We start from the raw sequence: 12,420 nt of genomic DNA, 5'->3' as shown, positions 1-12,420 counted from the left end.
TAAATTGAACTTCCAATTTTGTCGACTTTGAGCAAGCATCACATCATAGAAAGTGCGAGCATCATGTCTTTACAAGAACATAATCCAGTTTCACATTTCATTTTAAATGAACAGCTCTCTTTTTTTACACAAAAGCATAAAATCATGATATGAAGCATTACATCTAGAACCAAAAAAGGAGAGAAAACTGGACATTGCATCACAACTCATTTTTTCATATCTTAAACTGCATGATTCATTTCTGTAAATATTCACATTTGGCGAGTAAAGTTAGCAGATAGAGAAACAACAATCCAATACCTGCATAAAAGATTCCTTTTTTTTTTTCTTTTTTTTTTTTTTTTAAATTTGCCATATCACTGACTGGTTGTATCCTGCCAGGTGCTACCCAGTCTAGCACCGTGCTTCTTAATTATCTGGACAGACTGCAGAAGAAGATCCTGTTCCGTAGAGTGCAATTCATCTTTGCTCTATACACAAACATTTTTTATTAGTAAATAAGCGACATTCATAAATAAACAAATACCAAAACACAGTAAAATTCTTAGGAAGGGAGATGATCCAAACATTGGGAACAGTAATCAAATATTCAAGGCAAGATGATTATACAACAAACCTAAGGAAAATTGCACCAACCTCCAGGAGGTGTAAGGAAACAATGGTGACCCTCAAAGTTTTACAGAATTTGTGATTAGCATAACAAACATGATTAAATACTTACTTTGACCTTAAATTGCCTGATTAAGCATTTTTTTTTTTTTAGTAACCCAATTAAGCAGCTCAGTTGACCTAGTTTTTGGAAAAATAGATAACTAAAAGGCAAACTAACATTTCTTTGATAAAGCCCAAAAGGTTAAAAATTAAGTAATCCCAGAAATAATTAAAGTTTGGGTAAATCATATTTTAATCCCTATAGTTTAGGGAACCCAATAGTTTTAAGAGTAACAAATTAAACTGTACATTTTCAAAAGTAACAAATTAAACCCTAAGCTTCCAAAAATTAAAAATTAAACCAAATATTTTCAAAAGTAACAAATTAAACCCTCAATCCATATTAAATTCCAAACACAATGAGATTTCGCTTAAATGGGTAAGTTTTAATTTGTTACTTTTTAAAACTTTTTTTTTTTTTTTTTGATGATGTGGAACCTTACTAAGGCAAGGCCCTCTGGACCCATCCTTGGGGAGTAAACCACGAATACACGACCCTACTTGCCAAAACCATGCATCAGGTAATCCAGGAAAAGTTCTAGTAGGGATCAAACCCATAATGTTTGGGTTACAATTCATTCTAAGCCTTTAACCACTAGGCTGCACCCTGACAGTTTTTTTAAAACTTCGGGTTTAATTTGTTACTTTCAAAACTATAGGGTTTAATTTGTTACTTTGTGAAACATAAGAGTTTAATTTGTTACTTTGTGAAATATAAGAGTTTAATTTGTTACAAGCCCTAGACTGTATGGTTTAAAATGTAATTTTCCAGTAAAGTTTTCTGTAAAAGATAGTCTATCACTAGTATGGTCTATCTTCCTCATATTTTCAATATTATCATTAATATTTTTATTTTTTTTTTATAAGTAAAGGAAATTTTACTCAAGAACTTAATACTCAATGAGTCACCCAAGTATACAGGAAGTATACAGCCAAGGACCAACATAATCAAATACATAAATTACAAGCATCTATCAAATCATAGACCGAAAAAATAGAATGACTTCTTATGATAGACATCCAATCCGATAGAGTTTTAAAGAAGAAAAGTTTTAAATCAGCTATAGTGCTTTCAGAATCTTCAAAACACCAATTGTTTCTCTCCCGCCAAATGCATCATATCAAACAATGAGGGACAGCCATCCAAATAACACCATTACGATGATGACCAAAATTTCCTTGCCAACAAGCAAGGAGCTCAACTACAGTCTTTGGCATTGCCTAGTGGATACCAAACAAGGTGAACACCATAGACCACAACTCATAAACAATAGGACAATGTAGTAAAAGATGATCTACCAATTCTCCATTACTTTTGCACATATAACACCAATCTAGAATCAACACCTTCTTCTTACGTAAATTATCAATAGTCAAAATCGTTCCTAAAGCTACAGTCCAAACAAAAAATGCAACTCTGGAAGGAACCTTTTGCTTCCAAATACTTCTCCAAGGGAAGGATTGAGTACATACACCCAACAAAGCCTGATAGTAACTACTTACCTCAAAACCCTTGCTCTTAGCAGGTGTCCAACATATCTTATCCTCACCAATACCTCTCAATGAGACTCCATATATAACATTCCAAAAAACAAACAAAGAATCTGATTCCCTATCATGAGTTTCTCGCAGGAATTCTAAGTCCCAAAAAAGAACCCCATTAGGAAACTACATGAGATCAGCCACATAAGCCTCCTTATCATTACTGATTTTGAATAAATCTGGAAAACACATACTCAAAGGATTATCCCCACACCAGACATCATGCCAAAATTTCACTCTAGTCCCATTTCCAATCTGAAACTGAATGTAGCGAGAAAAAGTAGACCAACCACTACTAATAGTTTTCCATAAACTCACCCCATAGGAGCCTAGAACAGAATTAGAGCACCAATCTCCCTCCTCAGCTCCATATTTAGCCCTTATAACCCTTCTCCATAGCGCTTCTCTCTCATACCCAAATCTCCACAACCATTTTCCCAATAATGCTTCATTAAAGTATCTCAAGTTTCGAATTGCTAGACCCTCAGACTGGATAGGAGAGCAGATATTGGACCAATTCACCAAGTAATGTTTAGAAACATCTCCCAGACCACCCCAAAGAAAATTTCATTGAAGTTGTTCTATACGATATGCTATATCTGTTGGAATTGGAAAAAGAGAAAGGAGATAAATAGGTAAATTGGATAGAGTACTTTTTATGAGAGTAAGTCTCCCCCCTTTGGATAGATACAATCTTTTCCATCCTGCTAACCTCCTTTCCACCTTCTCGATGATGGGATTCCAAACTGCTTTATCTTTCCATTTTGCACCCAATGGAAGGCCTAAATATTTCATAGGAAGTGAGCCCTGCTTACAACCCAACTCATCTACTAGCATCTCAAAACCTAGAACCACTCCCACAGGAACTAGTTCAGACTTATCCAAATTAATTTTCAATCCCGATACAATCTCAAACCATGACAAAATCAAGCATAAGAACAGCATCTGGTCGATATTAGCATCGCACATAACCAACGTATCATCTGTAAAGAGAAGATGAGATACCTATAAGTGATCACCTGTGGAGGTACCCACACTAAATCCGAACAATCGACCTTCCGTCATTGCCTTATCCATCATTTTGCTAACTGCCTCCATAACAACAACAAATAATAATGAAGACAAAGGATCACCTTGTCATAAGCCTATATAATTCTCAAAGAAACCACATGGAGCTCCATTAATCAAAACTGAGAATTTGACCGTGGATAAACAGTAAAAAATCCATTTTCTCCATTTTTCTAGGAACCCAAGCCGCTTAAGCATATACATTAGGAAACCCTAGTTCACATGATCGTAAGCCTTCTCCACATCCAACTTGCATAACACCCCCAGAATTCCTGATCTCAACCTACTGTCCAAACATTCATTTGCAACGAGACATGAGTCTAGAATCTACCTATTCTTAACGAAAGCATTTTGAGACTCCGAAATAACATCCCCGGTCACCTCTTTCAACCTATTAACCAATACTTTAGCAATAATTTTGTAAAACGTCCCTATCAAACTAATAGGCCAAAAATCTCACCTTTGCTGCATCTGACTTTTTGGGAATTAAGGAGATAAAGGTTGCATTTAAACTTTTCTTGAACTGACCTCTCTCAAAAATAACTTGAATAGTTATCATTAATATTTATACAGGATTACAAAGATTGACTAGTTGAAAACACACAATAAATAGAAAATAGTTTCCAAGACTGCTTACGAAGTAGTCTAAGACACACCAAGACACAACTTAATAAATAATACGAATACTAGACACATTCTCACATACTTCACTAACTAGATAGTCAAACACAATTTTCAAATCAAAACTTAAAATAGCAACACTAATACCACAAAGGCCAACTTATTATTGATTTCTAGGTATCAAAATCCTCAATGTATTCATTCTCCAAAAAAAAAAAATCCCCAATGTATTCAAGCAACTCAATTGCCAATTTCACCCTTTTAGCTCTAGAGATTCTTGAACAATTGAAACGTTTTTATAGACTATAAAAGACTGAGACATAAGATCATCTAGAATCTCCTTGTCATAGATAGGAGGTGAATCCCAATCAATCTCTAAGTCAAGAGATGGAAAAAAAAAATTGAAAATACCTTTTTGTCAGAAACTTGAACAATAGGATTTTAATTCTTTTCACTTATTACTCTTCTTAGAAAGCCCTAGAAATAAAGAGATTCCGTTTAGAAATTCCCATACAAACATCTACTTCATCAAGTCTTAGAAATATAGACTTAAGTTGAAGTTTAATATCTTTCAACCTAAATCCATAGATTGATGCTCTACTACCTACGCATTCAGTCCTAATAAGGCAGCAAAGTTGATAGCTTTGCTGTAAAACAGAAGATAAACCCTAAAAAGGCAAAACAAGGGAGTAATTCTAGGAATAATCAAAGTTTTTTTTGTAAGAGATAGCCTACCTTAGTCATATTTTCATTGATATTTTATAAGAAAATACCTTTTGATAAGTAAGATGTATAAAAAGAATACAAAGATTGGAAGTCAAAGACACATATTTTTTTTTTTTTTTTGATAAGTAATAAAGATTCATTGATAAAAAAAAAAAAAAAAAAAAAAAGACACCCAAGTACACAGGGGGTATACAGGGTTGAACAAATCAAGAACGAACATTACAAAAATCAAGTAAATCCAAAATAGAAGAAAAAGGATGGTTCCTCCACACAAAGAACCAGTCCAATAAAGTTCTAAAAAATAGAAGCTTGATGTCAGGCATGGAACGCTCAATGTCTTCAAAACACTTACTATTTCTCTCCTTCCAAATGCACCGCATCAAACAATGAGGAACAACCATCCAAATATCTCCATTACGATGGTGACCAAATCAACCTTGCCAGCAAGCAAATAGCCCAACGACAAACATTGGCATAACCCAATAAACTCCAAATAAACCAAACACCATATCCCACAACTCCAAAGCAACCGGTCAATGAAGGAAAAGATGGTCAACAGTTTCACAATTACATTTGCACATATAACACCAATCCAAAATGCAAACCTTTCTTTTCCTTAAATTGTCAATTGTCAGACATTTCCCCAAGGCAACGGTCCAAACATAGAAAGCCACTCTAGAGGGAATCTTCTGCTTCCAAATGCTTTTCCCAAGGAAAAACTGCTCACTATGGCCAACTAGAAGATGATAGTATGCACTAACCGTGAACCCCTTACTCTTACAAGGCAGCCAACATCTCTTATCCTCCCCCAACCCCCTTACAGGAGTGCAATAAATGGTATTGATGAAGCTCCTAAAAGCTTCCAATTCCCGATTATGCACATCCCTACAAAAATGAATCTCCCAATGGAGGACACTATTGGTGAACCTTATTAGATCCGCCACACTTGCCTCTTTGCTACAACAAATCCTAAATAATTCAGGATAGCAGTCAGCGAGAGAAGAAGAACCACACCAACTATCTAGCCAAAACTGCACTTTTGAACCATCTCCAATTTCAAACATAAAGAACCGAGATAAAGAGTGCCACCCCCTTCTAATATTTTTCCACAAACTGACTCCATATGAACCAGAGGAAGAGTTAGAACACCAACCACCCCAATCACAACCATACTTCACCTCTATCACTTGACGCCAAAGAGCATCCCTTTCATGCCCAAATCTCCATAACCACTTCCCTAATAAAGCTACATTGAAAGTTCTCAAGTTCCTAATCCCCAACCCACCTTAAGCAAGTGGAGTACACACCGTAGACCAGTCAACTAGATGAAATTTAGGCTCATCTCCAAGGCCACCCCACAAAAAATCTCGCTGGAGTCTAGCAATTCGGTTGGCCACCGAAGCAGGAATAGGGAATAAAGAAAGAGAGTAAGTGGGAAGATTAAAGAGAGTGCTTTTAATTAAAGTGACTCTACCTCCCTTGGATAAATATAATTTTTTCCAACTTACTAATTTTCTTTCCATCTTCTCTAGAATTGGGTTCCAAATTGACTTGTCCTTAAATTTTGCCCCCAAAGGGAGACCCAAATATTTCATTGGGAGAAACCCTTACTTGCAACCTAAAACAGCCACCAAAAGATCCATGTTATGAACTGTTCCCACAACCACCAGCTCAGACTTACCTAAATTTACCTTCAGACCAGACACAGTCTCAAACCAAATGAGCACCATATGGAGAATCAGCATTTGATCAATATTAGCATCACAAAAAATTAGAGTATCATCAGCGAAAAGGAGATGGGAAACTATCAAAGATCTTCCAGCAAAGACACCTACATTAAAACCTGACAAACGACCTTCATGGACAGTCTTATCCAACATTTTACCGATGTCTTCCATAACCAACACAAATAACAAAGGGGACAAAGGATCACCTTGCCGCAACCCCCTTGAACTTCCAAAAAACCCATGGGGAGTACTAAGACAACTTACCATGTAGATGGCTTCCAAAGACACATAACAAATACTAGATAGTTTCCAAGACAACTTACCATGTAGTCTAAGACAATCCAAGACACAATTTACTAAACAATATTAATACCAGATGCAAATCTGCAGCTTCTATATGGTCTAAGTTATCGTGCTGCCAGTTTCTTTTGTTTTCTTTTTCTTGTGTGTCCTTAGTATACTCCCTGTGTACTTAGTGCTCGGCCTTTCTATCTTCTTTTTCTATTAATAAAGCTATTAACTTACTGATAAAATAAAATAAAAAAATACAAGATGCATTCCACATACTCCAAAGTCAAATAAAAATTTTGAAACAAGATTTAGATTGAAATATAAATACCACAAAGGCCAACTTATTATTAACTTCTAGGCATCAAAATCCTCAATGTATTCAAGGAACTTAGTTGCCAATTTCACCATTTTTGCTCTGGCATCAAAAGTCATCATATCTATTACGTTTATCACAAAAGTTAGCGAGGGAACAGTCACTTTCTTCAAAAGTTTGGAGTTCATTGTCATTTCCTTATTTCCCAAATACATTATTTAAAATTTGTGCCTAGCCAAAAAGGCCCCCTAAAAAATTGAACTAAATTTGCAGTTTTTCAATAAATGAATACCTAAAAGATTAAGAGAAAAATAAACAGTTCATTTAATTCAAAGAACCAAAGTGCCAAATAATCCAAGATGAAACTTTTCTATTTCCATATTCATCAGACAAAATAAACCAAAGGCTGAATTGATATATATGTTGCATAATTTGGAATTTGACAACAGCTATCTGAACATAAATCAAGCTCAGCTACTCATGCTAATACAATAACTTCAAATGCGACAATTAGTTAGAAACAACCTGATTTAGCCATGCATTCTAATGTGTAACAAAAATATGGTATTAAAAACTCCTAGCTAGATACTAAAGCAGAACAAAATTAATAGAGTGAGAACATTATGGTTTTATCTGAAAAGCCTACATCATATCTAATCTGAAAGAAAGATTCAAACTGTTTTCCTTTTTCTTTTGCTTGTAAGTTGCTTGATTTCTAATTCATCAAGTTATGTGGAACTTAGGACATGCATTAAAAGTAATTTTCATTATTAAAAGGGACAAACAAAAGCTTTCTAGTACCATAATTCATTTACCAACAAAGTGAAATGGTGAGGGTGTAAAAATTTACCATATGTTTGAGATTGCATCCAAGGGTTAATTCAGCGAAAGAACTTTCAATTCGAGAGAGGAAACAATAAGGGGCCTCCATACCCAGGAAAACTTTCGAGTTCAATCTTAGCATACTCTTTACATCATTTGTTATAAGGGGAATCTTGTCCAAATCATCAACTTGCAAGGGTATCTTGGTGACCATGGCACGCCATTGGGCACGTGACTTGTTCACAATCACCTACAAATTTTACAAGACAGATACTAATATTCTCATAGCCAAAAGTTATGGTAAATGATGATATACTGGAGCAGATAAATAAGAACACTGTCTAAACAATAATAATAAATAACAGCCATTTGATAGGCATGTATGAGCGTCCATGCAAGGGCTTGTCTGTATGTGTTGTGTTTGTTTGTGTGTGTGTGTGTGAGAGAGAGAGAGGATACATCACCTTTTTTTTTTCACGTAAAGAGTATATCACTATTATGTGCAAAACATCTAAGACTGAGTGCACGCACATGATTCAGGAACAAATGCAATTTAGATTGAAAATGGACCATCAAATATTTATAGACAAGATACCCAAATAATTGTACGCATATCATAATGATCATCGGAGAATTTAGCCATAATGAAGTATTGCAAAAAGAATGTATGCAAAAGAGATCTATCCAGATAATTAATGAACATAGGAAAACAATTTATTGGCATATCTGTGGTAGTACCCATGAGTGGCAAAGAATCCGGACAAGCAAGTCACATAACCACATGATGCTATATAAGATATTACCAAATCAATAGATCTCCTTTTTTATACTCTTGCAATCACCAAATGTATCAGCATTGATTACTTCTTTAACTGTTAATACTTTGCAGGGGTTGTTTTATAAATTTTTTAACAATAGGTGATTCACTATCTAAGGAACCTTCTTTAAGAACAGCAGTCATCATAACAATATGGTGACTTAGGAAAGTCATTTCCAGCAAATAATACTGATAGAATTCATGATCTTTTAACTCAGAAAAAAAACACCAAAGGGTCTACTTCCAACAGTAATGGCGAAGTAATTTGCAAATTGGTCAATTGATCACGAGCTAGATTGTGTATCAAATTCTAGTAGGCATTCAAGGTCCATCTTCCCAGAGAATACCCACTGGTTGAAAGGATAAATGCTCAAAAGAATAGTGTATCATGCATCAAAAATACAAGTAGAAATGTACTAAACTTGGTTTATATGAGGGAACTTGAAGTCCCTCATAATTAAGTGTCAGGTCCAAATCATGGATCCATTAGCACTAGAAGGCATTGATCAGTATATGGACCGATTATATGATTCAGCAATGCCTAAGATCATCACGATTTATAGCTTTCAGTTTTATGTCTGTCCATGCATAAGTGCGGTGTAATGATAATGCACTTGACAAGTTGCAGAGAAAGAAGAAAGAAGGAAAACAAGAAAAAGCACCCACCTGACTGGAAAAAAGAGAATTTGGAACTATGACTGGAAACTTTTCAGCATTTAATAGTGATGTGGTAGTGAGTCCCATGTCCACCACTTGACCTTCTACATTACCAGCCTGCAAAACGTAAATTTGTCAACAACTCCAAATGAGAAGGAAAATGTATGTATCAAATAAGTGAAGAGATAAAATTAGATATATCACTCAAATATATACAGACTTGCCCAAGATTGTCATAACAAATGTTCCAAAAATATAGATTCTCTTCCACTCCGCAGACAAATGACCAAAAAAACATTATACAGATTGCCGAAAGATTACACATTTGCATTCTATGAAAGATGTGATGACCAAATGAATAATTAAAATCATGGGTTGAACTGTGACCAGGCAAAAACTATATATCCTCATTTATCTTGTGATGAGCCATTTAGTAATAATTGTCAAACTATTCTCTCTTATACTCTGATGCATCAAAAACAGAGTTGGAAAGATTCACCAAACAAAAACCTCTAATAAATAAATTCAGGTATCAAATTTTGAAATTTAGAATCAGGACATCCAGGGAACTTATGTTTTTAAGCAGAGACCAAGCATTTAAGTGGATAACTAGATTTAAATCTATGTTCGAGTCGGTTCTGCAAATTAAGAAAGTTCAATTGGAGTCGGTGCATGTTTTCTTAATAAAATGACAGAAAGGGTATGCTTGAGAAAACAGTTTTGCCTTCTGAAAGAAATTGAATGAGATCAATGAATTCTATGTGCACTAAAGAAGAATCCAAGATAATACTTTTATTTTATCTCCAAGTGAAAATGGCTTTGAAAACTGCAAAGCTAACCCACTGAGTACATTCCCAAGGATATCTCTGGCAGCAAAAGCAGTAGCAACTCCTGCATAATTGCATAAGGTATCAATTATTTTAAGCAACACTTGCAAAGGCTCAAGAACAAGAACTACTACCATTCCAAAAAATGGTTTTCTTTTCCAAATTTAATGAATTGTCAGTTATTAACTGCCAAATTTCGCAACAGAGAAACGCATAAGAGAAGAGGCACATCCAATTACAATGCAGTAATGCCTGCAACACATCAGAGACATAGAAAGAAATAGAGTCGCCAAATGCCAATTAGTTCCAGCTCAAATGGCACCTCCTCCCTTTAAGAATAGGGCAGAAGTTTTAAGGTCAAGGGTTCCAAACCCTCTGGACACGTGTCACTTCAAACTATTGTCTGAAAACCAGAAGATTATAATGTGCATATTAGCAAGCTGTAGCATTTCCGAAACAACAGTTGATCAAGTATAAGAGACATAAAGGTTATGGACTATAGTACTTATAACTATATATGTATATATATACACAGAGAGAGAGAGAGAGAGAGACATAAAGGTTATAGTAACCAAAACCTAAGTTTATTTTATGCTGATTTCTTATATTTACTATAAGATCATGCAAATTATCTCATATATGAATTGGAAACAAAGAACATAGCATATAGACAGCTAAAACTAACCTCCTATGCCACCAACAGTCAGAACAGATTGCACAGCAACCCCACAAGCCTCAGCTAAAGCCATTATACCAATCACAAATAGACCAACAGATGAAAGGTTGTCAAAAGCCAGCAACTTGTCCCTATCAATACCCACTGCACTCTGAGTTGCCAACATACGAGTAAACACATTCGACTTCCATCGATGCAAAAACCATACAAATGAAAGAATAACTGCACCCCTCCATGCCTGTCCAAGGTACTGTGATGCCATAGTGGTTGGTGCGACCATTACAACCCTGAACATCAAAGTCATCATGATTGTGCTACAAAACAAAACACATGATACAAAATGCAAATGAAAATACGATTAGAAGACATATCTTGAACCTGGAACCACTAACATTTGTGAAAATGCCATAAAGGTAATTAGATATCGCACTGGATCCTCCAAAGCACCCCAAATAGTTCTTTCGTATGGAACTTGCTCCCAAGAGACACTTCCAGTTGGTGAAGCAGCAGGACTTTGCGTAGCATACTTGTGAAATCTCCTCAAAAGCCTAGGCATAACCGACCAAGCCAATATAGTACCAGCAAAAGTACCACCAAATGGAATAATTACATCTTTCAGATAGGGATGTGAATCAAGTAATTGATGAGCATAGGGGATCAGTTCATCAGAAGCTTCTTTAGCCTTTTGCACAGTATAAGTTCCCGCATCAACTGCAGTCTGCCAAGCATCTTTAACCTTATCAACAAAATCACTTCCAAAAACATCATTACCACTACCATCCACTCCACTTGCACCAGAAGCAGTGGGAACTCCAGCTTTATCAGCTTTGCTACCAGAAGACCATGAATATGACCGATAATTTGAAAAGGGGCTGATCAAAATAAGAGGGCTATTATGTAGGAGGTGCAAATTCGACAAGGTAGGTGAAAATGCAGTAATGGGTTTGGTCTTGTAACATTGGGTATAAAGAAGAGACTGAGAACCCAGAGTTTTAAAATGGGTATTTGTCAAAGTTTCAGGGGACTGTGATTCTTTCACAAAAGCTTGCAATGGTGAAGAAATTCTCATGTCAGAGTTGTTGTATGATCGAAAAGATTGCATTTTTGAAAAGGGATTGGCCGAATTACGCAGCAATCTCAAAAGGGTAACCCTTACTCCAGCCATTGTTACTACTTGAGAGGAGTTTACAAAGACATTGACATTGTGCGGAAAACGAAATATACGGAAGTTATTACAAGAGGAATCTCAAACCTGCAGTGAGTGAATAATACAGTGTGCAAAAGGAAATTCAGCAAAACTATTTTCAACTATCAGAAATTGAAAGAACCAATAACAACAACAAAATCGCATCTAAGCCAGATAAACCCTAAACCCTAGTTTGGGTGATGGGAAAATGAATCAAAAGTCTCTCTAATATTGCAATATATATATTGACTCACCTTTATTAAACCCATCGCCGAAGCCCACACCGAGAGATACAGAGGGGTAGGACTATCACTATGACTGTCACTATCCATATCTAGGAATGTACAAGTCACATAGAGAGACTATTTCGGTTTCAGACATTCCATGAAGTTCTTTTCTTTTCTTTTTTCCTTAGTAACAAACAAGCCAAGATTTC

At 35.6% G+C, this 12,420-nt stretch overlaps 1 protein-coding gene across 3 annotated transcripts; it reads right to left on the bottom strand.

The window, feature by feature from the left end:
• LOC115994880 (mechanosensitive ion channel protein 1, mitochondrial) lies at positions 1-12,420 on the bottom strand. Of its 3 annotated transcripts, XM_031119191.1 has the most exons (7): positions 12,239-12,415; positions 11,191-12,050; positions 10,808-11,085; positions 10,086-10,186; positions 9,305-9,412; positions 7,850-8,071; positions 1-470 (listed from the first exon to the last, which is right to left on the bottom strand). In XM_031119191.1, exons 2-7 carry the CDS (start codon positions 11,961-11,963, stop codon positions 357-359), a joined length of 1,596 nt encoding a protein of 531 aa, XP_030975051.1. In that variant the 5' UTR covers positions 11,964-12,050; positions 12,239-12,415; the 3' UTR covers positions 1-356. The 3 variants fall into 3 exon arrangements, with proteins under 3 accessions (XP_030975051.1, XP_030975054.1, XP_030975052.1); XM_031119194.1 differs by lacking the exons at positions 1-470; positions 7,850-8,071; positions 10,086-10,186 and having other exon boundaries at positions 9,322-9,412; positions 12,239-12,420; XM_031119192.1 differs by lacking the exons at positions 1-470; positions 7,850-8,071; positions 9,305-9,412; positions 10,086-10,186 and adding an exon at positions 10,195-10,525 and having other exon boundaries at positions 12,239-12,420.

The sequence above is a fragment of the Quercus lobata genome, chromosome 6 (genome assembly GCF_001633185.2).
Source record: "Quercus lobata isolate SW786 chromosome 6, ValleyOak3.0 Primary Assembly, whole genome shotgun sequence".
NCBI lineage: Eukaryota > Viridiplantae > Streptophyta > Magnoliopsida > Fagales > Fagaceae > Quercus > Quercus lobata.
Note: the sequence above shows the minus strand (reverse complement) of the source record. Positions and strands in the feature narration are given on the sequence as shown.

Coding starts and splice junctions, on each gene's coding strand:
- LOC115994880 (XM_031119191.1), bottom strand. CDS start 11,963: ATGGCTGGAGTAAGGGTTACCCTTTTGAGATTGCTGCGTAATTCGGCC. Junction 9,413..10,085: donor CACTTGGAGATAAAATAAAA/GTATTATCTTGG, acceptor TACGTTTTGCAG/GCTGGTAATGTAGAAGGTCA. Junction 471..7,849: donor GATGCAATCTCAAACATATG/GTAAATTTTTAC, acceptor GTTTGTGTATAG/AGCAAAGATGAATTGCACTC.